At 45.1% G+C, this 24043-nt stretch overlaps 1 protein-coding gene across 1 annotated transcript in view; it reads left to right on the forward strand.

The window, feature by feature from the left end:
• The window catches only part of LOC129514632 (collagen and calcium-binding EGF domain-containing protein 1), a 225350-nt gene that overhangs the window by 179316 nt on the left and 21991 nt on the right, over positions 1-24043 (forward strand). The window contains exons 3-5 of the mRNA XM_055333365.1: positions 14172-14224; positions 18335-18469; positions 20712-20864. Of these exons, the coding sequence (XP_055189340.1) occupies positions 14172-14224; positions 18335-18469; positions 20712-20864 (341 nt within the window). The remainder of the gene's footprint in view (positions 1-14171; positions 14225-18334; positions 18470-20711; positions 20865-24043) is intronic.

The raw sequence follows: 24043 nt of genomic DNA on the forward strand, positions 1-24043 counted from the left end.
GCATAGTAGACTCAACATAGAGATGTGGGCAGCCTCTCCCTTCTAATGGATACTTCAGATATCATGGAGCCCAAGTTGTTTTAAAAGTGGGTATACCTTACATCAGGCACATCCGTTCTTGCACTTTAGAACCCTGATTGTGTTTGTCTCCCTTTTGACTGACATGGGATGAGCTCCTGAGAACCACTGTTTAAGTTAATTTGTCTAGAGGTCGTGAGCACCTGTGAGCTACAAGTCCTGGGGAGCCAGAGCTGTCCTAAAGTACCTACTGCATATGCCATGTCTGAGAGTTGTCCAGTGGTTCTCATTACTTTCCCATGTGTTTGTAAAACATTTTATTTATTTATTTATTTATTTTGTAAAACATTTTCAAGACATCTGCTCACTCATACCAATGTCTCGAATGGTCAGAAACTAATTTTTTACAGCAGTTCCTTCTAATTCATGCCTGTTCCCCACCCCACCTCCCCACCCCTGGAAACTGAGGGTGTATGTATTTTTAACCTGTATTTCTTTTTTCCTAATGGAATATTTCATACTATCATTAATAATTTCGCATGAAATGTTAATTACTTGGAGCCAGAAATTTTTTAATTTTTTTTTTAGAAATTTTTAAAACCAACTTAAATGAATTATAATTTACATCCTTTTTTAAAAAACTTTGAGAGAGCGCGTGTATATTCATGAAAGGGGTGGAGGGGAGGGAGGGAGAGAGAGAGAGAGAATCTCCATCAGACTCCCCACTGAGCATGGAGCCTAATACAGAGCTTGATCCCATGACCTAAAATCATGACCTGAGCTAAAACCAAGAGTTGGATGCTTAATCAACCGAGCACCCCCTAGGCACCCCTGATTTCCAGCCAATAAAATGAGCCAATTTTAAATGTACAGTTCAGTGAGTTTTGACTAAGTTTACACCCACGTGACTACCACCACAATGAAGAGATCGAACATTTTCATCACCTCAGGAGCCAGGGAATTTGGAGGTTGGGAGAGATCTTAAAATATCACCATAATCTAAGGCCGTTTCTTTGCAGAATGGGAAGCAGAGACCCAGAGTAGCACAGTGATTTGTTCAAGCCCACACAGGCAGTTTGTTGGCTTCTTTAGTATCACTTCTCTGACTAGTCCTCTTTTTTTTATCTCTGGCTTCCCTACTGGGCCCAGTTCTTGCAGGAAGACATCTGCCTAAATCATGTCCTTGGCCCACATCTCTCCTGGGTGTTTTTATCCTATGCTCAGCTTCACCTGTTCCTCTGAAGACCCTGCCTCGCCCTTGAGTTGCCTGAGGCCTCAAACATCCTAAACACTGTGTCCAAACTGAGAGTAATACCTTCTGTTATCCCAAAATTTGTGCTATAACAGTCTTTTATATTTAGCTCTTTTGTCAAGTAACCTGCTGTAGTTAATGGTGATCTCATCCTCACATGTCCACTAAGATAATTCTCTAGTCTTGGACTGCTCTGTTTTTCTTACTCTCTACATCCAGTGTGTTAGGAAAGCTTATAGATTATGCCTTCAAAATTTCTTTAAGGTCTGTCCTTATTTTTCAGTTCCCATTACCCTACTTACACCATCTTAATCTCTTGCCTGAAAACTTTTGGTGGCCCTTTTCAACTGCCCTCTGTCTGCAGTCTCTTCTGCCTCTCCTCTGGGCCCACTCTGTGACTCTGATTTACGGATTCCATGACCATGAGGCTTGGGAGGCACACCCAGAATGTGGTGTCAGTCCTGATTCAAGGACAGGGAATCTTTCCCCAGACGGAAGCGGAGATTGCAAGACAGGAAAACTGGATTTGGGGCCAAGCTAGAGAAAGGCTGGTATATCATGAGGGTGAGCATCCCTTTGTCTGGGCCCTGATATATCTTTCTCGGGAAAGAGCAACTCCCTTGGGCCTCACATCTCTGCAGCCTCAGACGCTGAGTTACAACTCTTTTCATCTGTACTGAAGAAATACGTTGTACTTGTGTTACAACACTGCTAATGCCCCATCTTGTGTTCTCGTTCTCGGTAATCTATACTTTTCACACATCAATGGTCTTCCAGGGCCATATGCAGAGCTTACTCATCACCGTTTTTCCTGGAACACTCCATTGGAGAAAGAGGTGGCCTCTGGAATCCTGCAGCCTGGATTCCTGTCCAGTTCAGCTACTAATTTGAACAAGTTACTTAAGCATTCCATGTTTCAGTTTTCCCATCTGTAAAAAGCGTGGTTATGCGAATTTAATTAAATAATCTATGGAAAATGCTTGGCTTGGTGTATAGGAAGCTCTCAATTAAGTGTTGATTGAATTAAGTCAAATGTAATGCTTCCAGTGTTAGCTAATCTGAAGTTTTCACCGCGGTATTGGGTCATTATATAATTCGATATCTAAAGTAGAAGATTCCTGCTCTCATCTGTAAATGATTTAGAGGTTGAAATCCCACTTTCAGTAATGTATGAATTTAGACCTGAATTAATGTCCATTGTATTTCATTTTCCATGAGAGTTTGATGCTGTGAGGAGTATGTCGCATGAGTAGTTAATGTAAGAACTCAGATCAGGTCCCCTCTGTCTTTGAAAGTCATTATTAGTAAAGCCCTCTACTTTAAGACTTAGTCATTTAACTCTCAGGTGACTGACCCATGGGCAAAAATCTGAATAGGGAAATTGTAGTTACATGTTTCCTGTACTGAGAGCTCCTTGGAAATGCGGTGAAGGGGGCTGAGTGCCACTGCAGCTCTGCCCACTGTGCGGGAAAAAGGATCATAGCCCTGTCAAAGCAGAGAGGTCTCTAGCTTTGGATAATTTATGAGGAAGGCTCCAGACATTTATATTTCAAGAGTCAGCATTTCACAAGGCTCCAGGGCTCCACGCACAGTTCCTGGAGGAGAATAAAAGGCGGAGTCTTCTCCTGGCACCCTTATGGCTTACTAAGCTTGCGTTTCAGTAGCCTTGCTCCCATAGATTCATTTCCTTCTGTTATTTTAGCTTTCAGGGTATATTAGGCTCCTTAAGCTGAAGCTAAAAATAATAGCTTAAGCATGGTAATTTGTCTCTCTTACATGAAAGTATCAGGAGTCCTTAATTCATATGGTGAATGGATAGCATCATTGAGCTTCTTGTATGTTGAGCCACCCATTATCACTAAGGTCCAAGATGGAGCATTACCGTGTTCATGTTCCTACTCATGGAAAGGTGAAAGGGAGAGATTATGCGCCCCTTCCATTCACTTCTACTCACATCCTGTTGCCCAGCTTATTCACAAGGTAGTACCTGGTGGGTGAGAGGCTGGGGAATGCTTCCTTTTTTCCCAGGTAGTTATGTACCCAGCTATAATTTGGGCCTTTGTTAAAATAGAAGAGGAAGTAGATAAGGGAAACCACTAGCCATCTCTGCCACAGTAATGACCTTTGGAAGCACAGCTGGTCCTGGGTAATCCAGGTCTCTTACTAGGGGGAAAAATAAAAGGTGATATTTAAAAACAGGAGGGCTTGTGTTAAGGAGGCACATGATGAGATGAGCACTGAGTGTCATACTATATGCTGGCAAATTGAATTTAAATAAAATCTAAAAATCCCCTGGGACGCCTGGGTGGCTTAGTCAGTTAAGTGTCCGATTCTTGGTTTCCGCTCAGGTCAAGATCTCAGGGCCATGAGATCGAGCTCTGAAAAAATAAATAAATAAATAAAAACAGGCTTGTGGATTATTTGCCTTCAAGCACTGGCTCCGTGGAAGATGCTATTCTTATTCCAGTTTGGCAGTGAGAAGTTAATTTTCTTCTGTTGGTTTTAAAGTGTAACACGTTCTCACTATGGAAGTTAATACCAGATAATTATAGGAAATCTGGGAAATACAAGCAAGCAAAATCAGTGAGAATGCCCAGGAGTTTACAGTTTACAAGTCGTAAAGAAAGGTCAGGATTGAAATCCTGAAGCTGGATCCACCCTTTGAAGGAGAGAGAACAGGAAGGAAGGCTGGCTGAGCTGTGGAGAAGGCCCGGAGTGGGAGGAGAAGGCGGAGGAGCAGTCAGGAAACTTCAGAAATGCTTTGGTGACCATTGATGACTTCTTGTATTGCTCGGTTTATCATGAATAATTCAGTGCTTGGAGATCTGATTTTCTTGACAAATGCCATTGTAGCAGATTATTAGCAACCAGGCATTGCTGGGATGCTTAGAGGGTGGATAAAAACACATCAGTGACTAGGGCTTTGGGCCCCGCCGTGTTACTGCATAGGGTGAACTGTCTCCACTTTCCATGCACTGTCCATGGACAGTGATTAGGGAAAAGGCAGATGATGAGGGTTGCTGTGGTAGGAAACCCACTTGGGGAGAAGGAGGGAAAGGGAAGAGAGCCAGACGTGGAGCCTTGGCATCGCAGCAAAGTGACAGTGAAGCAGTCCCAGCTTCTTGTCCCCAGGACCCATGTGGACTCTGGGCAGCCCTCTGCAGAGGTCCCTGATCGTGCAAGTCTGAGAGGCGCTGATAGGGCAGGGAGTTAGGGAGGCGCTGGCAGATACATCATACGAAGGCGGCCACGTGTGTTCTCAGCCCTGCAGCCTGGGCTGTTGTCCACACCTCCCAGGAGCTTCTGGACCAGCTTTGGGCAAACAGTACAAGGTCCGGTCGTGTGCCTTTCATTTTTGAGAACAGATACTACACCGATCAGAGAGGGGGGAATGGAATGTGTTAGTAGACTGAGTGGTTCCACTTCTCCTGAAATCTGATAAAATCATCGAGCTGGAGCGACCAGGGAAATGAAACGGCCAAGAGGCTGGCTTTTGTACTGCTGCTGGCCTTGGCCGCGTCTCTCCTAAAGCCAAGCCGACTGTGGCACAGCTGCTCACTTCCCGTGCTCCCTCCAAAACACTCCAGGGTCCTTGACAGTGAGCGTTGGAGTGAGGACACAACAGGAAAACCAGCGCATTTCTGGACTTTCTCTTTGATGTATGCCAGCACCACACTAAGCTCTGCATGCACCTTCACTCCTTGACCCCTCACACCCAGCCAGTGAGGTGGGTACTATTACTATCCCCATTTTACAGATGAGGAAATCAAGCAAGGGAGACTTTAAGTCACCTCTCTAAGGTCCTACAGCTGGAGAGCAGCTGAGCTTGGATTCAAACCTGGGAGGGACATCCCCAGGGACCGGGAACGAACCACCAGCTCTTCTGGTGCATGATGAATATTTGTGGAATGACTAGATTATTCTCACTTGAAGCCTTATAGGGATACATGCTTTCTGGTTGTTACCTCAGCCCCGTCTAAGAATAATCTTCACGTACCTTTAAAACAGTTTTTTTCTGTAATTCACACAGCTAAAACACAGATCATGCCATGCCCAGGGAGTTACTGGTTAGAGGAATGATTTCAACAGCATTCCCCATTTGATCTTTTTGTGTCTATGTAGTACAACATCCATAACATAAAGTTTCCCAAGTTAACCATTTTTAGGTGTGTAGTTCAGTAGCACGAAGCATGTTCACACTGTTGTACAACTATCACCAGAACTTTCTTTCCATCTCCAGAACTTTCTCAACTTCCCAAACTAACTCTGTTTACCCATTTAACAGCAGCTCCCCATCCCCACCTCACCCAGCCCCTGGCTACCACCTTTCTATCTGCCTATGAATTTGGCTACTTGAGGTACCTCCTGTAAATGGAGTCATGCAATATTTGTGTTTTTGTTTTGTTTTGTTTTTTTCAATATTTGTGTTTTTTTATGATTTCACTTAGCATAATGTTTTCAAGTTCCATCCGTGTCGTAGCACATGTCAGAACATCCTTTAAAGGACAGATAACATTCTTGTGTGTATGTGTGTATATCACATTTTCATTATTTTCTTTATTCATTCATCTTTCAAGGGATATTTGGGTTGAATGTCTAGTACCTTTGGCTGTTGTGAACAATACTGCTGTAAACAAATATCTCTTTTGAGTCTTCTTTCCTTCCTTTTGGGTATATACTCAGAATTATAGGATCATGTGGTTACTCTGTGTTTAATTTGTTGAAGAACTGCCATGCTGTTTTCTGCATTTGATCTTGACCATCAGTAATTGCTGGTCTTATGATTATGATTCTTTTCATATTGTCACTGTCATTTGGCAGGAACAAGCTTATATGTAGATAAGTTTGTTTTGTTTGCTTGCTTTAAAAAAAAAAAAAACCTTCATTGATTGCTATAGTATACATGATATTCCATTTGCCTGGGCGGCGAAGTACTTTCTGGTTAAAAGGCTGGAACTGCTCATGCCACGATGAGAGATAAATCATCTTCCTGGGTTCTGTTCTCAGGGCATCTGGTATAAAAGGAATTCTAATAGTTCATGTGAAGTCACACAAAACTCAACAAAAGTTTCAGCAAGTGAAGAAGTTTAAAAGAAAGAGAAGAAAACTTCCTCACTCTAAGGAGCTTTACAAAGTAATTCAGGACCACTTTAAAGTCCTTGGGCCTTTAGGGGGGCACCTGGGTGGCTAAGCACCCAGTCGGTTAAGCAACTGACTCTTGATTTCAGCTCAGGTCAGGATCTCAGGGTTGTGAGATCGAGCCCCATGGTGGGATCCACGCAGAGTCTGCTTGTCCCTCTCTCTCACTCTCTCTCCTCCTTCCCCCGCTCGCACTCTCTCTCTCATAAATAAATGAATAAAATCTTTATAAATAAATCCATCCATCCTCAGGCCTTTAGTGTAGTCCCAAGGGTTTCATGGCTGTGTTGTCAGCAGAAAGATCTCATGGACTCCCTTGTCTGGCATGCCGCAGAAGGGTTAGGTGGTTGAAAAAGACTGTGTGTACTGGTCTTCGCATTCTCCCGGCCTCATGTCTCTCCAGTTAGGACTGACTGGTTGGAGATGTGGGGAAGCTGCCATCATTTGGCCTTCAGAAGCTTTCACCAGGAGGCTTTTATTGTTTTGGCATGAGATACTACACTGAAGGATTCTGAAACGTTCTTTCAAAACGTTTGGGAATTCTATGTGCCTGGGCAAGATTATCTACTCGTGGGTATGCTCCACATGGGCCTCTGGCTTGGTGTGAAAGTCTCAAGCTGCTCAGGTACAGTTTTCTCCAAAGACTGTGTCTTTTGCCTCTTGTAGTGGTAGATGAAAGGTACCTGACAAAGGGTACCTGGGGTCAGGGCAGAAACTGGAAGCCCAGCTTCTCACCAGACTTTCAGATTGTCTTGCTATCTTCTGGCCTCCCCTTTCCTCCTGCAAGAGAGGGTTGCCATAATCTCACAACTTGGACATAGGCATTATTTACATCAAGGATGATAGACATGATGTAGTAGATGAAACTGAACCCTGGAAGTACACCATTTTATTTCTGTTTTGTTTCTATGGACATTGAAATCATGTCTGTAGTGGATGAAGGTTAGAGTGTAGATCTAGAGACTCCCAGCTAAAAGAAAATAAATCTTCAATTTCATTAACCTGGAAGAAAGAGTATAAACTCTTGAACGTCCTCCAAACCTTCTCAGCTTTATTTCTCAAAAACAGTCTGTAGCTGGGACAACTGCTCTGTGGGAATGGGGGGTGGAGGTGAGTGGGGCCTCTAATCCTACAGCTCATCAACTATTTGATGAGGAATGAATGTCCAGTACCTTGTGTGTCTGGTTCCTAAGCCTGGCTGAGGTTCTGCAAGGTGGGTTGGCTCCTCTGTGGTAACATCCTCTGAAGGCGCATAGGTATGAAGTTACTCTACGGAATCACTTCCCATTCTCCCATCTACTGGCCATATTCATATGAGACTGCATATTGGAATTATATTCCTAATCCATGGAATTTGACCTTGCATTTCTATTTCCTAGTCCCATTATTTGGGTTTAACTTCTGAAAGAAGAGGACAAAAATACTACTTTCCAATCATCTTGAAATCAAAACTTTTCTCCCTCTCCTTCCTTCCCTCCCCCTCTCTTTTGTTTTTTGGAAGAAGGCATTGGCCATTGAATAAGAAGTGGAAGGAAGAGATGATTCATAAGATTAAGGCACCTGAGAAGAGTGGCTTTTGCTGTTTTCTTGCTACGTTCATAAACCTGCAGCTAGAACACTGTTTTGACTGTAAACCAGGCCCTGTGCTAGGTACCTTATTATCTGTAATCCTTGTGATGATTCTGTAGAGCAAATATTATTATTCATGTGTTATCCATGAGGAATCTGAAACTCAGCGAGTATAAAAAATGAGCCCGAGGTCACATTACAAGCTCTCTAAATGACGGAGCCAGAATTGTAAACCAGATTTGCTTGACCCGAAGCCATTATTCCATCCACTACTTGTAGCTTGGCACAAAGAACCCTAAAATACTCTAAAAAGTGCAGTTCTTGCTCTCATTTAAAAAAAAAATTCTGATCTGTCTGGTGCATATCTAGACAGCAATGCAAAGAAAACCTCAAATCTTAGGGAAATTTACCATTGCAGTGGTGCAAGTATTGAACTATTTCTTGCCTTATAACTCACTTGACCTTTCAAGGTCCCTTCTTGTCCTTTAATCCTATAGGCAGGGTGTTTTTTTTTTTTCTTTTCTAAAATCTGCTAACAGCAGACAGTCAAATGATGGTATCTCTATCATCTTCATTTTCCTGATTCCGTTTTTCCTTCCAAAAGCTTTCACACACACTTGGTTGCTGGGATATGTCTCTTGCTGCACTGTTTTTATAAATGATTTTTTTATGTGTGTCAGTGCTCTGGGGCACCCAGGGGAAGCCTCCACAGACTTTCTTGATTAGCCGATGTCACCCTTTCTATGTAAGAACCACCTCTGATCACCACTTCCCCTGGCCAAGAAATGAGAAAAGCATTTGCATTTGGAAAACCCAAGTTATGACACATGAAGCAGATTAAGAGGGACTGCCTCCCCGGAATCCACATGAACTTTCCCCATCTTCATTTGTTTTTCTTAAAGATAAAAACCACACAACCATGTTTGTAGTTCGATCTAACAAGTGCCTGTGCTTGCATAACATGAAGAAGATTCCACTTTGGCTATCTTGACTTCATTGTACGTAAATTATGTTTGTTGTAAGTAATCTTTGAAACGGCGTAACATGTGCAAGCCAGGGTTTATTATTTTAGACTTTGGAATATTTCATTGTTTATTTTAAATGGTGGTTTGTGTTGGATGAGTGTTTAACATGCAAATTAATGCTGTCTTCCCAGGAACTCTGGAGAAGCAGGAGAGTGCAATGAAGTCTCAGACCTCCTTCTCTCCAGCAGAGAGATGGCGTGAGATAGGCAGTTAAAGAAAAAAGCAGCGGAGGGGGAGTTAATTCTTAACTGAGCAGGTATTTAAATGAAGCATGGCCGTTCTGAAGCTTAGATCTCCTGATACAGCTCTGTAGACTTTTGAAGGCGTATCAAATCACTATGTGATTTAATTTAATAAAAAAGCGAATGACAGATTACTTTGGGTTCCACTAAATGGACAATCCCAAGCCCTTGTGATGCTCAAAAAGATCAGAATGCCCAAGTATGAGATCTTGGACGTAGAAGGAGAGATTATAAGGGTTGCGTCCACGTGCATGAACTTTCAAATGCCGCCTAACTTCTCCGTGGCTATATGTTAGGCGTGCTATTTGAATAGAAACAGACAAATAGAACCATATGCTTAAATGTGCTATTGCACTTAAAATGTATCAAAAACACATGTTCCCCCTTCATCCCACTTTCTTGTGATTTGATTGACTTTCAGATCATCTAGGGTACTGTTCTTCCTCTTAGAGTTTTCCATAGGACAGCTTCAAGTAATACAGTAAGTAAGAACTGTAAAATTTTAATGATCAAGCAGTTTTCTTTCTAGTTGTTAGGAACTTGGACTTTCTTAAGCCGTGGAAACCTAGACCGACTGTAAGTTTCACAGAAGGTAAAGGTAGATCCTCTACTTCTGTTAGAAATAACGATAATCATAAATTTCTACCCCATGGGCTTCCCTTGTCATGTAAAATTATAAATCAGATGGAGATGTTGGGAAATTATGTCTAATTGGAAAACTCTGGACATTGCCACACATCATTCATAGCAGTAAATCACACACCCACATATATATAAAACATAAAATATACTGAGGAAAGATTCAAAATAATCTGTATTGAGTATATACATACAGATTGGTAAATGTGTTCTTTGCAGGGGAGGGGACCTTAGTTATTTCACTCAAGTGTGATTTGGAAGCATCCCAGATGCCACTGTTTTTTTTTTAAATGGAAACCCACTTATTATGTATTTGAAGTAAGAATGTCCATGGCAGCTGGACTGCACGTGAGAAATGTTGCAGGGAGAAATGAGGCTCTGCTGCTGTACCCAACTGAGCCCCACGATGTTCTCTTACCAGATGTGATGTTTGTAAGTTGTACACATTTTTAATACATTTTATACAAGATTTACAAGTGGATTTAATAAAATTCTTTTTTTTTTAAAGGTTTTTTATTTATTTATTTACGATAGTCACAGAGAGAGAGAGAGAGGCAGAGACACAGGCAGAGGGAGAAGCAGGCTCCATGCACCGGGAGCCCGATGTGGGATTCGATCCCGGGTCTCCAGGATCGCGCCCTGGGCCAAAGGCAGGCGCCAAACCGCTGCGCCACCCAGGGATCCCGGATTTAATAAAATTCTTAACAAATTTTAAAAGTTTTGGGAAGAGATGGCTGAGTTTCTCCTGTGAGTGGTAACCTGTCTAGCATTTGACAGGAGCACCTGACTAGCTCAGTGGGAGAGCATGCAACTCTTAATCTTGGGGTTATGAGTTTGAGCCCCATGGTGGGTGTAGAGATTACTTAAAATCTTTAAAAAAAATAAAATTTGATGAATAATTGAAGTAGGCTAAACTAATTTGTAAAAGCAGAAAGTCATGTTGTGATTGTCTTACTAAAATATGATGGAAAAAATAGGCTTAAGTGTGTGAAATTTTTCTTAGAAAGCCTTGTCTAACCTGGTGGAAGGTTCAGACCGTTTGACAAAGGTGGGAATTTTCTTTAGAACCCAAATAATGCCTAATTTCCCAAATCTCTGGCTTATGCCCCAGTATTCACTACAACATACAAATGATATGCTCACACACATGGCATCAATAGGCTGCAGGCGATGTGCACTCTCCAATCATTAGACCATATTTAACTCCCTTTCTCTTCCACCCAGAAAGCATGTCTAAATACAAATCATTGAGAGGATATTCCCATGGGAATAACCTTGAATGTGGTTTTTTTTAAGATTAAAGAGAAATCTTTTTTTTTTTAAATGATAGCTTAACCTTTATAGACAATTCAAAAATCTTGGCCTATGTTCTGGAGATTCTCAGATTCACGCACCCCGATTAATTCTTGGCATCTGAATTAACATCCTGGTTTTGGAAATGGTAAAGAGAAACTTTCAAGGAACCCAGCTGGGAGGGAAGGGAAAAATAAGGAGGCTGGGGAGTTGGAGAACAAAAGGAATTATCTGTTGTGTTGTACATTTTCACACACAGTGTAGAAATTTTGCGACCATGTAGGTCCCTTTATAACCCTGCCATTTTTAAATTCTGCAGTGCAGTTTGTTGCAGTTACTTTCATTATGAATCCTGCAAGACAACGGTATAATTTCTGCTTTAAAATAACTAAAGATGAAAAAATAGCCTTTTTATATGTATCCAGATATTTACCATGTATGGGGCACTTCATTCCTTCCTAAAGATCTATGTTTCCCCTTGCCCTGCCCCCCCCCCCCCCCCCCCGCACCCTGTCCCTTTTTATTCGGAAGAATGCACTTTAGCATTTCTTGTCATCCAGGTCTGCTGGTGAATAATGCTTTGTTTTCTTTAATCTGAAACATCTTTGTTTCACCTTCAGTCTTAAAGGATATTTTCTCTGGATATAGGATTCTGGGTTAACAGCAGGCTGGTTTGTTTTCTCAGTAGTTAAAGATATCCTACCACTGTTTCTGCTTACCATGGCTTTGGATTGGAAATGCATGGCCCACACACTTGTATGATGTGTACTTTTTCTCCGCCTGCTTTCAAGATTTTCCCTTTAGTTTTCAGCAGGAGGACTATGATGTCTCCAGACAAATTTTCATATGTGTGTGTATTTAACCCGTTTCAAGTTTGCTAAATATGTTTAGTCTGTAAATTTACATTATTCACTGAACTTGGGATATTTCAACCATTTTTCATTTTTTTTCGGCTCCTTTTTTTGGCTCGCTTTCCTTGCCTTCTGGAACTCCAAATACCATCCATTGGAACTTTTGAAATTGTCCCACAGTCCCTGAGGTTTGGTGCATTTTTTTAAATCATTTTTTTTTCTCTTTAAACTGGGTAGATCCTGTGCATATATTTTCAGATTCACTAATTCTTTCCCGCTTATCACCACCCAGTTGTGAAACCCATTCAGCAAGATGGGGTTTTCTTTTTGGATATATTTTCTAGTTCTTATATTTTGTTCTTTTCATAGTTTCTACTTCTCTTAGATTTCCTACTTTTTCCTTTATCACAAGAATATTTTCCCTTATATCATCAAACATAGTTGTAAGAGTTGCTTTAACGTCATGTCTGATAATACCAACATCTAGAATCAGAGTTGGCATCATTGACTGTCTTTCCCTTGAAAATGGGTCTCATTTGTGTCCCCTCATCTGATACAAGTATCTTGAAGTCTCTGCATTAATCCACTTCATAGGATTCAAGTGATTAAACTCCTGTATTACGTGGTGAAAAGGACATCCTGCTGTTGGAAGATGTGGCCATGTGATATTGATTATCTTTCCCCTTTTTATCTCATTTGTATAAGTTATGAAGACCCTGGATCCTGTTCTATTCATTCAAGAAATGTTGGTATTTTTCTTTTGGCAGGCAAGTAACATGGTTGGATGTAATGTGAAAGCTGCCTTGCAGTAGGTGGCAGCTCAAGCCTTCATCCAGCATGAGTTGTATTTACCAGGGGTGTTTTGAACCTGCTCCTCACAGGCATGGGTCAGGGCTTACCAGAGGATTTATACACAGAATTTAAGGCTACTCTTCTCCAGCACTCTCCTTTCCTGGGTTTTCCCTCAATTTTTCATGCCTCTGGTTGCCCCAGCTTTGTCTTCCACTTGATCAAGCCAAAACACACTGTGGGTTCCCTGTGTTTTAGCTTTCTACACCACTTAGCAGCTGTGATAGGCACTCAGGCTAAAGCCCAGAAAGCAAGAAACTTAGCCTGGGTCAGCCCCTTGTTCAGAATTTCAACTCTCCTCTTAAATCTTGAATTTCTCTCTCGACTCACCAGAACCTGCCTGTGGTGGTTTCCTTCTGTTTTCTCCAAAGTGTATAGTTGCTGTCTGCAGGGGGTTGGTCTGTGAGGAGCTTACAACTCCATACCAGAGACATAGTCCTTCCAGGAGAGATTAACATTTTGAACTGATGGCACCATTTCTTTACCTCAGGGAGAGATTGAAGTCTTGGAAATTTTTGTTAGAATTGCCTGTTTTGCGGGGGGCACCGGGGTGATATAGGTAGTTAAGCCTCCGACTCTTGATTTCGGCTGAGGTCATGATCTCGGAGTTATGAGATTGAGCCCCGAGTTGGGCTCTGCGCTAAACATGGAATCTGCTTGAGATTCTCTCCCTCTCCCTCTGCCCCACTCCTGAGTGCTCTCTCAAAATAAATGAATGAATGAATTGCCTATTTGCTGTTTTTTTAATTCAGATAATTTAGATACCTTTCAGTAACTTCTGTGGTACAGGTATAAAGCAAGCACTCAAATAGGGGGTTAGAATCATTGGGCTCCCAGCCTCAGTCTTAATAATAATTAGTTACCTAATTGTTATTACAATTAGACATCATTATAATTATCTAGTTATTATTAACTAATTGTTATAATTAGCAAGTCATGTGAATCCCTGGCTTGGAGGAGGAGGTGCCTGGCCAGCCTCAAAGTTCTGTTATATCCTCTAGGCCTCCCCTCATCTGATACAAGTATCTTAAAGTCTCTGCGTTAATCCACTTCATAGGATTCAAGTGATTAAACTCCTATATTACGTGGTGAAAAGGACATCCTGCTGTTGGAAGATGTGACCATGTGATATTGATTATCTTTCCCCTTTTTATCTCCACTTCCCTTAAAAATACACTATGCCTTATTTCCCTTATGCCTCACTTTTTCCTGGGCACAAGTCATTCGATAACTGAAAAGAATTCTATTTTTAATCTAACATCCCATTTAAAATACATTTTTGTTTGTCTCTTAGGAAAAAATGCTGCAAAGGGTATAAATTTGTTCTTGGACAATGCATCCCAGAAGGTATGTAATATAAAAGATTATGTCTTCTCACCTTGTTTGTGACTAACCCTTAGGTGTCTATAAAGTTCAGATGTACATAGAATGTATGTGGGTTATCTGCGTGTAATTTCAGGTTTCTCTGGCATTAAATTTTTCTAGCGCCTATTTGGTTACCTGTAGCATGTTCTAGCTAAATCATTACACAACTTATATATTGAGTAATTCTCATATTTCAGGTTTTAAGCTGAAGGGGCTGTATTTCCCTAATCAGCATTTCATACACAGAACACAAGCATCCTCCCCGACCTCTCTGTGCTTTTCAGATGCTAGACTCAAAGCCCCTTCAAGCACCGTGCTCAGCCCAGCACTAAAGAGGCAGAGCAGTGTAAGACATGTATCCAGCCCTCAAGGCACATACCTGTCTATACATACATAGCATGGAATCTGACCTGAATTTTAATTACATTTTCCGTATTGCCTTAGTCCATTCTGGCTGCTGTAACAAAAATTCCATAATCTGGTAAACAACAAACTTATATTTCTTATGTAATTCCGGAGGCTCAAGTCCAAGACCAAGACCCTGGAAAACCCTGTCTGGTGAGAGCTTCCTGGTTCATAGATAGCCATCTTCTTGCTATGTCCTTATGGGGCAGAAGGGCAAGGGAGCTCTCTGGGGTTTCTTTTATAAATGCACCAGGTCCATTCATGAAGGCTCTACCCTCATGACCTATGTACCTCCCAAAGGCCCCACCTCCTAATACCGTCACCTTGGAGGTTAGGATTTCAACATACAAATTTCAAGAGGACACTAGGATTAAGTCTGTAACACGCACCTATCTTAGTTTTCGTGGGAAGGTATTAGTACTTGACTCATGGTGGTTTTAAGAATATTACCACAAAAAAAAAAAAAAGAATATTACCACATGTGAAGTACTTGGAACAGAAACTGGCTCTTACTAGGCACTAGATGAATGGTGGTTCCTGCTCTTGTTTTTGATGATAACCACAACATGTGTGGCGGAGGTATTCAGGGAAGCAGTGTCTGGAACAGGCACGTAGCACAGAGGACCAGAGCAGTCAGAGGCGGTCTCCGGAAAGAGGAGGACCTAACTGATCAAGGAAGGCTGCCCAGAACCTGGACAAGCAGGAGGAAAAGAGCTGCAAAGGGTTCCCAGTGCCGATCCAGAAAACATGAACTGTTTGGAGAGTGTGAGATTAGTTTGCCTGGGGCTGGGGAGAGAAGGCTGGGTAATGAGAAATAGGTTTCTTCACTGTCACCCAAGAAGCCAGGTCTCTGTGGACGACCAGGCTCCCGGCCAAGCCAGCTCATGTTGCTTTATCTCCTAGAATGCAGTTTCTTTGTCTCAGCTGGAAATAAATGAATCCTCCCTGTGTATTGCTGTCTTCAGTGAAATGGTGGAAGAGTTCACCAAACCACTGCTGGGACCCCTGAGAGAGCTGCTTTAGGAAGGTTGGTTAGGAAATCACTTTACATATGATGGTTTATGTGGCCTTGGGCCTCTCCGAGACTGAATTTCTCACCAGTCAATTCTGTTGGTTGGAACTTGGTGGGGGAAAAAAAAGACCCCACAAAGGTCAAAATAATTGCATTTTTTTATAAGCCAGCTTTTCTCCACCCGCAGCTGTGTCCTTTATATTTCAATTTGGCAGATACTAAGAAAACTAAGTTTGGGCCAGTCAGTGTAAGATCCCAGCTAAAGACCTTGCCCAACCTAAATAAAAACACATTACATGGGTACCACATACTTAGAGTTTCTTTAAATGTGAGGTCGTGTTTCAAACATCAGAGCCTGAAAGTAGTCTCCCTTCACCCTCAAGTGAGTCTGTGACACCTGTGATCAATGTAGCCTTGCCGTAACTCTCTGCTGTGTTGGTGTCACTAGAACACTTAAGTGTTTTAATCTGTGGGAATAAGGGGGGAGAGGTTCTTACTCAAGATCTCTTTAATCATAAAGATTTCCATTACCAGGAATGCAAAGTATAAAACTAAAATTTCAGAAAAGATAGTGTATTAGTTAGGATTGTTCAGAGAAACAGAGGGAGGTTTATTTAAAGGAATTACTTGACAAGATTGTGGAGGCTGGCAAATCAGAAGTCCCTAGGTTAAGCTGGAGACCCAGAAGAAAGTCGCAATTTGAGTCAGAAGGCTGTCTACCCCCAAAATTCCCTCTTCCTAGGGAAGTCTTTTTTCTATTAAGGCCTTCAACTGATTGAAAGGGCCCACCAACATTTTCGAGGGTAATCTGCTTTATTCAGACTCTACTGAATAAAATGTTGATCCCATCTTTAAAAAAAAAAAAAAAGATCTCCATGGAAACATTTAGAATATGCTCCACCCAGTATCTCTGTATGGTGATCTGGTCACATTGACACATAAAATTAGCCATCACAGGTAGTGAAGAGACTAGAATTTTTAAACAAATATGCTGAGTAGAAGCTGCAATTTAGAAGAGTGTTGTTGCCTCAGTTGTTGCCCTAAGGTAGAAGTCAACAACCTATGGCCAAATCTGACCCACTGTCTATGTTTGTAAATAAAGCTTTATTGAAACACGAGCACACTCATGCACTTGTGTATTACCTAGGCTGCTTTTGCTCTGCCACAGCAGAGCTGAGTAGTGGTTGCCAACCAGATATGTTTTGCCAAGCCCTGCTGTATTATTTTGATTGGCTAGGTGATAGAATAATCTGATTTGTTCTAGTTCAACAGTTATTAATTGAGCATAAACTGTCGGAAGAGAGTAGTGCCAGTTACTCCAGGGGACACAGCCCTTGCCAGATACCCAAACACTCATAAGAGCTACTCATAAAGGACGCAGAAGAGCAGGTTAAGCTTTCACTGTGTGTCAGGCACTGTGCTTAGTGCATCATCCAAGCTAACCTTCATAAAAGCACCATAAGGTCAGGATTACCGTCACCCCTAGTTTATAGGTGAGAGGATGAGGCTTAAAGGACTCAAGGTCACAGAGATAGTCGCAGTCTTGGGAGGGCTGGGTGCAGAACCCATACTCTTCATCATAATGCTGCATGCCTCCTAGCCGGGGGCCTGGGACAGAGTAGGCATTCTGCAAAAAAGGCAGAGCATGGGAGCAAGAGAAAGAAACGTATAGAGCAGGAAACATTGGCTGCCTAGAGGGGATACTGAATCAAGGAAACCAGGTTTGACCAAGAACACCCACAGGAAAAGCAGGCCTGGCATCACAGTTATAGGGCAAAGGATGGAGCACGGGCAGCTCTCTGGGTCATCATGAGAATGGCATGACCCTCGCCACGCAGACCCCACCTGCACTAGAGGCTGACGGGCCCGTGCACTCCACCGTCCTGTGCGGCGGAGCAGAGCCAGGCTGACTCCGCATCTGAGGATCATTCATCTGTCAGCACCCGGGGAAGATAGCCCAGTGATGCAGATGCTGGATCTAGTGTGGAGGTAAAGGTGCAGCCTGAGCTCCTGACTCAGAGCCACATCCCTTCAGAGGCTCATTAAAGATCAGTTTGTAAGGACTGGGAGGAGGACAGGCTCTAATTCTTTTCAAGTAATAGGGCTTCCAGAGCTCTCCAGCCGTTCCCAGCTCCTCCTGGGAACAGGACCGAGCCCCAGCACACACACACACACTCCCCTGCAGGGCACAAAGACACCATCCCTGCATCACTCACACGCGTTCCAAAGCCTCCCTCACGCTCCTCCTAGCCTGCGTGACTTCAGCCCTCGCTCCCACGTTATGGTGCCCACGCCCCCCACCAGGGCCAGCTGTTCTTCAGTGCTCATCTGGAAGAAATTCCCTGTCTGGACCACAGCTGGTGAAAAAGACCAGACAGGCCCCCAGGTACTGCTGCAGGGTCTGGCCATCTAGAGCATCTTGGCTTTCTAGATGAGTGGCGGACCCCAGGAGATGAGGAGGTGACCTGGGGAAGCATCACAGGTGACGTCTGCCTTCAACCACGGCCAGGCCGAGCACCAAGTTCCCCATCGTGGGACTTTCAAGAGTTAGCACCCGTCCAAACGTGCAGATTCCCAGCAGGCAGCAACCCAATCAGGTCTGGTCCAGGCCCAGGGTCACCGCCCGGGCTGCTGAAGGACTGTGGCCGACGTGAGCTCACGCTTGTCTTTTTCAGATTACGACGTGTGTGCCGAGGCTCCCTGTGAACAGCAGTGCACAGATAACTTCGGCCGAGTGCTGTGTACCTGCTACCCCGGGTACCGCTACGACCGGGAGCGACACCGGAGGCGCGAGAAGCCCTACTGCCTGGGTGTGTTGGCATCGTGGGCCAATTTCCCAGCTCCTGGGGCGGTGATTCTGTCCTTTGTTGGATAGTCCCTGTGGACCAGCTCCCCGGAGCTGCTTTGACCTTTGGTTCTCCCCTTAGGTCCAGATACTCAGCGTCGTGCTGGCTGTCACTGCCTTTCGCTGTGACTGATCCAACAAGCCGTAGCCAAGGCATTCTTCAGGGAGCTGGTCCCAGTCGGATCCTAATAGGCAGTGAGATATGAGGGCAGGAGAAAGGGAACATTAGCAAGTGAAAATGAGAACAATGTCAAACAGAATATAAGTGGGCAGGAACGTAAAAACACAGAGAGCCAGGAACCCACATGTTCCCGAAGACCAGGCGGGGAGGCTGGGAACGAGGGAGGGGCCGTGTGGCAGGCAGATTGGAAGTGGGTCAGAAGGAGCTGCAGCCGGCCACCTGGACCACAGCTGGACGAGCCTAGCACCATCCCTCACCCCCAGCGGGGTCCCCCCCTCCCTGGCGGGCTGTCCGGCTGTGCCCTCTGCGAGGGTGATGGTAACTGTCCCCTGGAGCCACATGTTTCCAAACGTGGTCAGTATGTGGCTAACCTGCCTCGGAAACATCTGCAGTTCTTGTGTTTAAAAAAAGATGCCTGGCCTGGCCTCCAGAGCCTAGGGCGGATCCAGAAATCTGCTTTTATACAACTGTCTCTAGTGACTCCCATGCAGGGTCAAGTTTGAGGACCACCTGGAGGATGAACCGAGGAGCCAGGTGGTCCCAAGTGGAGAATAAGCAAGCGGTGATGCGCGCCCCCCTTCTCTGCCCCAGCTGGGGCTCCAGAGAGCACTGTGGAAGAGAAGTTCTAGGCCTTAGCCTCCTAGCCTCTCCCCCAGTGGCTCCTATGGTAGCACCCCACCCCCCAGAGAAGAGGATCGAGACCACGAAGTGCCTGCCGCGGGACCCAGTGTGCCTCCTACAGAGAGCGCGGCGCACGTTCTGTTCCCCTGAGGTTCCAGGCACAGGGCTTCTCCTTTCAGTTTGCGGAGCTTCGAGCTTCAGTACTCTCTGCCTCCCATCTAGGGATCCACAAAACTGGCATTCTGCCAAGAATTCCATCTATTTCTCTCCTTTCACCCTCCTCCTCCCTCCTCCGGACAGAGAGGCAGCTTCACACTTAGGTTTAGGGCAGAGGCGCGCGAAGAAAAGTGTTCAGCCTGAGGAATTGCAGCGGTGAATCCAGCTGTGACACGTAGTCCGCAGATGACATAGTACCTGCTGCCGGGACACGTGCAGCTGGCCGCACACGGGGGCTGCCACGGGGGGGTGGGGGGTCCTGGGCGCAGAGAGCAGCACTGCAAGACGTGCAGGGCTGAGCTCTGTGCATCTGCCACATGGGCACAGACAGGACTGAGTGTCATGCGCCCCCTCCTCCCCCACTGCCACCTGATGTCATCAACCAGGGAGCAGGAAGCAGACTGGGGCCTTGCTCCCTCCCCTGGTGGGAAACAGTTTTGCTTCCGCCCCACTCGGTAAGGGGGCCAGTCTGTGATGTGCACGGTGTCTGTGGACTCTGACGGGTCCCGTGATGGATGGTGTCATGGCTCGTTGCCACAGCTGCCCAGCAGTCCGTCTGGATCACTGATGACACCAAAATTTCCTGGGAAAACTCTCCATTAGACCCATTGGGACTATTGTTTTTTGCCCCCAGAAGTGGCTTTTCCCAGGTTTCATTACATCTCTTAACTGGGAAGGAGCCAGTCCTAACTGACCTTGGGTCACCATCCTGCTGTTCAGAACCAAGAGCCATAAAGGGGTGGGGGTGGGGGAGACCCTTGGGCCCCAGGGGTCCTTGCAGAAAAGCCTGGCCCTGATGCTTGCTCTTCAAAGAATGTTGCCCTCAATCGTCTCATTGCCTCTTCCGAGGAGCCCAGCCCAGTATTTCGGGCCGGTGTCATCATCATGTTTTGTAGATGGGAATTTCGAAGGCTAGTAACACCTGCCCCAAGCCACACGACTTGGTGGTGGCAAAGCCACAACCGGAAAGCCCATCACTGATCAGCTTGCCACCATGGGGACACTGCCCGAGGCTCCCCGTCATGCTGGCTCCTGTGTCTAGTGTCCTTCTCTAGTCCAACCTTCTCTGATCGAGGCTGGCAAAGTGCCCTGGGCAAGCATCCACGGGATGGCCACACCTAATGCCACCTGTCGTGTTGGAAGAGAGGTCTCTGAAACAGAGCATTCTCTGCCTTTGGTCCAAACCCAGATATCGACGAGTGTGCCACCAGCAACGAGACGCTGTGTGCACACATGTGCATCAACACCGTGGGCAGCTACCGCTGTGAATGCCGGGAGGGTTACATCCAGGAGGACGATGGGAGAACGTGCACCAGGGGAGACAAATACCCCAACGACACCGGTGAGTAGGGCAGTGTTACCCCCATAGATAGGAAGCCCCTGGGAGCCCACCAGGGCGTTTAGCCACTGACAATCCATGGGCCAGCTTGAAAATCGGCAAAAGAAAGGGAGCAGCGGGCAGGAAGGGACACTTGCATGAATATTGGCAGGTGGGATCTGGGTAGGAGGGGGGGTAACGCACATTAGGTCGAGCCCCAGTGGAGCAAAGCCTGTTAGCAGTGAGGACTGCGAGCTGGCGTGTATCGGGAAGCTCTCCACCGAGTGGAGGTGGTGTGCTCATGCAGAAGGCGGTAGAACTTAGCTGCGTGCAGAGACCAAACTCAGATGACCAGAGAAGAGCCCAGAACCCTGTGTTCTCAGAGAACAGGCGAGCGATAGGAAACATTTCTGCATCACGTAACCATGTATATCAATGCCGCTTAACATACAGCCCAGGCCTTATGCCTGCCTAGAACCATGCGTTCCTCGGTTCATGATTGGATGAAAACACAAGTTGGGTCTTTAGCCATTTCTATACCCATTTCATAGACATTTTGTCTAAATCTAACGATCAATGCTTGTGTTTTGCCTTGTTTTCCTAATTGGTTTTTACTGTGTTTTGCAAATACGGTCCACAGTGAGGTGCAACAGTGTTAAAAGCTGGCCTTCGCAGAGTTTGAGCAGCTGATCGGCACGGCGTCACCCCGATTGAGCTGATGTGTCTGTCACTCAGGGATGTGATCAGCTCCGATGTTGGGTTACGCCTTTAAGTCTGGAGGAAGGAGCCCTCGTGCTCCTGTATCCGACACTCACAGGCCGGGAGGCTGCTCCCATCTTCCCGTGCTCGGGGCCCAGCTCTTCCCCGCCTCCCTCGGCAGGGGAGGTGGCAGGATGCTGTCGTCGGAGAGGCTGGCTGGGCCTTGGGCCGTGTCTGACCCTGGAGGAGCAGGGCGCCCTGGGCAGATCACATCCAAAGGGGATGGGAAGGCCAAAGGGTGTGAGCCCCCGGGAGATGGTTCTTGGGTGTAGCCTGAAATTTGCCATCAGCTGAGGACAGCGAACAGCTGCGCGACAGCTGCCTCGCATGGAAAATCTACAAAGCAAAATTCTGAGAACAAGCGGGTTGAGTCATGAGGAAGCCACCATATTAGAAGTAGATGCAAAATGCATCTGGAGCCAGCCCAGGATGGGGCAATCTGGAATAATGTGAATGAATCAGAGGGCTTGGTGACACTTCTTCAAGTCGAAAGCATGCAGGGCCTGCGTGCCCAGAGGTGCCTAAAGCAGGGGTGAACAGTCTTTTTGGCAGATGGGTTGATTGAGGAAAAATATTTGCAGGCCCTTTTTGGTTTTTTAATTCAAAATTAAAACCAGTTCATTTTTGTCCCATGGTGGAGGAGGGGCAGGGCGTGCAACTTACCCATTTGATCATCTCCTTTGTTGAGAGGGAGACAATCCTTTGACAAATGAGGGGCGGCCTTATAGCCGCTGACATTAATTCGTGGGCCAACTTGAAAATTAGCAACACCAAAGCAGTTTTCTAAGTTTTGATTTTGGAATTGGATTTCCAGCTATGCTCTGAGCCAGGAAACGTAGGGGCTGTGCGGGCAACTCGGCCTGGCACCTCCCTGGTCTCTTTGTCTTACATTTCTTTTCAGACGAACCGTATTTACTGGGGCGTGAGGGGCAGCGCTGAGCAACCCAACGTAGACCTTAACCATCAGAAATCACAACAAACACTTCCTACTTAACTGTCACGGTGGGGTTAGAGAGGAGGGATCTCCAAATAACAGGACCTGGCCTCACCCATGAGTGGTTCCCACCTGGTGGGGTGGGGTAGTCTGCCCGGAGACCTGGCCTCTAACTAACAGAACCAGAGAAGCTGGATGGACCTTCCAGAGACAGTGTAAGAGTTTTACACTGAAGTGCAACTGTTCTATGGTCCCAGATGGCCTCCCTGTGTGGTACCCTAGGGAGGGCTCTTGCCAGAGCCCCGAGACAAGGTGGGCCTGGTGGGCCTCACCTCCTGCCCTGTGCTTTGGCAGTGTAGACCCAGATGGAGGCCCAGCAACAGAGCCGGATGCAAGAAGTCCTCCCAGTGTCTTTAAACGTAGCCGTCTATTGTGCTAGGTCAGTCCTCCAACCATAGTCCTCTGCTTCCTTCCCTGAGAAATGAATTGGGACTATTTAAACATTTTGGGTATAACACACAAAGTTTTAGTCTGAGACACCAAGTTTGAGAGATCAAGAATTTTAAGTGAGGATCAGTTAGACTTTCAGGGCTGAGAATTCCGGGAAAAACTGAAGCAGTTGTAACTTATAAGGTATGTCGATATGCAACTTTTTTTCGCACCTTCTCTCATATTCCTTTCACTTAAAGATGACCTGTTTTTCTCCCCATCATTTATTACAGCATGTCCCCACATTGCATTCTACTTAGCTTTGGGGTCTCGTGAGCTGCTAATAAGCCCTTCTTTCGTTAGAAGCATCTGCATTCAAATGTTTGGGGAAGAACACGTTCTGTGCCCACTTAAGGCTTCATGGGCCAAGTGCTATGAGACGCTCAAAGAGATTGTCTTCGTCAAAAATGTTAATTTTGATCAAGCCTGAATTTCCCCAGATTATTAAGAAAGGCCTATAAACATCTCACAGACAATAGTGTCCTGAAAAATACAATTTCGAAAATTCTAACTTATTAACATCAAAGGCCTGAAGCCCTGGGGTTGGACTTGGTAGGTCAGGAGCTTGGCTTTCAGGCAAAGATGTCTTCATCACCAGGTGAAGCAGCCGAAAGTCCAGAGGGAAGCCTTTTGCTGCAGATTGCAAAGGATCTGATGCACAAAAAGAGGGCAGGACTCCTCCATCCTGCCATACTCAGAGATCGTTTGTCCCTGTTTTAGAGTGACTTCAATGGGAGGTGTCTTTCTGTTTGATTAGTGGTTATACCCTTAAGCTGTATTGTCACACAAAATTCATTTACAGATGAGCCTAGACTGCCAAATCCCTTTTCTCCTCTCTCCATCCTCCATCCAGTATAACAGCTACGAATAGTTTAAAAAAAAAAAAAAGCTAAAACAGCACTGTCTGTTGAATCACACTCCCTGCCGCCAACACCAGCATTAGAAACAGAATTTCTCAGTATTTTTCAGTTACCAGTGCCTATTGAAGTCAACACACATGCACATAGGTCTAGCATTTGTT

This window comes from Nyctereutes procyonoides, unplaced genomic scaffold, assembly GCF_905146905.1.
Source record: "Nyctereutes procyonoides isolate TBG_1078 unplaced genomic scaffold, NYPRO_anot_genome, whole genome shotgun sequence".
NCBI classification, from domain to species: Eukaryota; Metazoa; Chordata; class Mammalia; order Carnivora; family Canidae; genus Nyctereutes; species Nyctereutes procyonoides.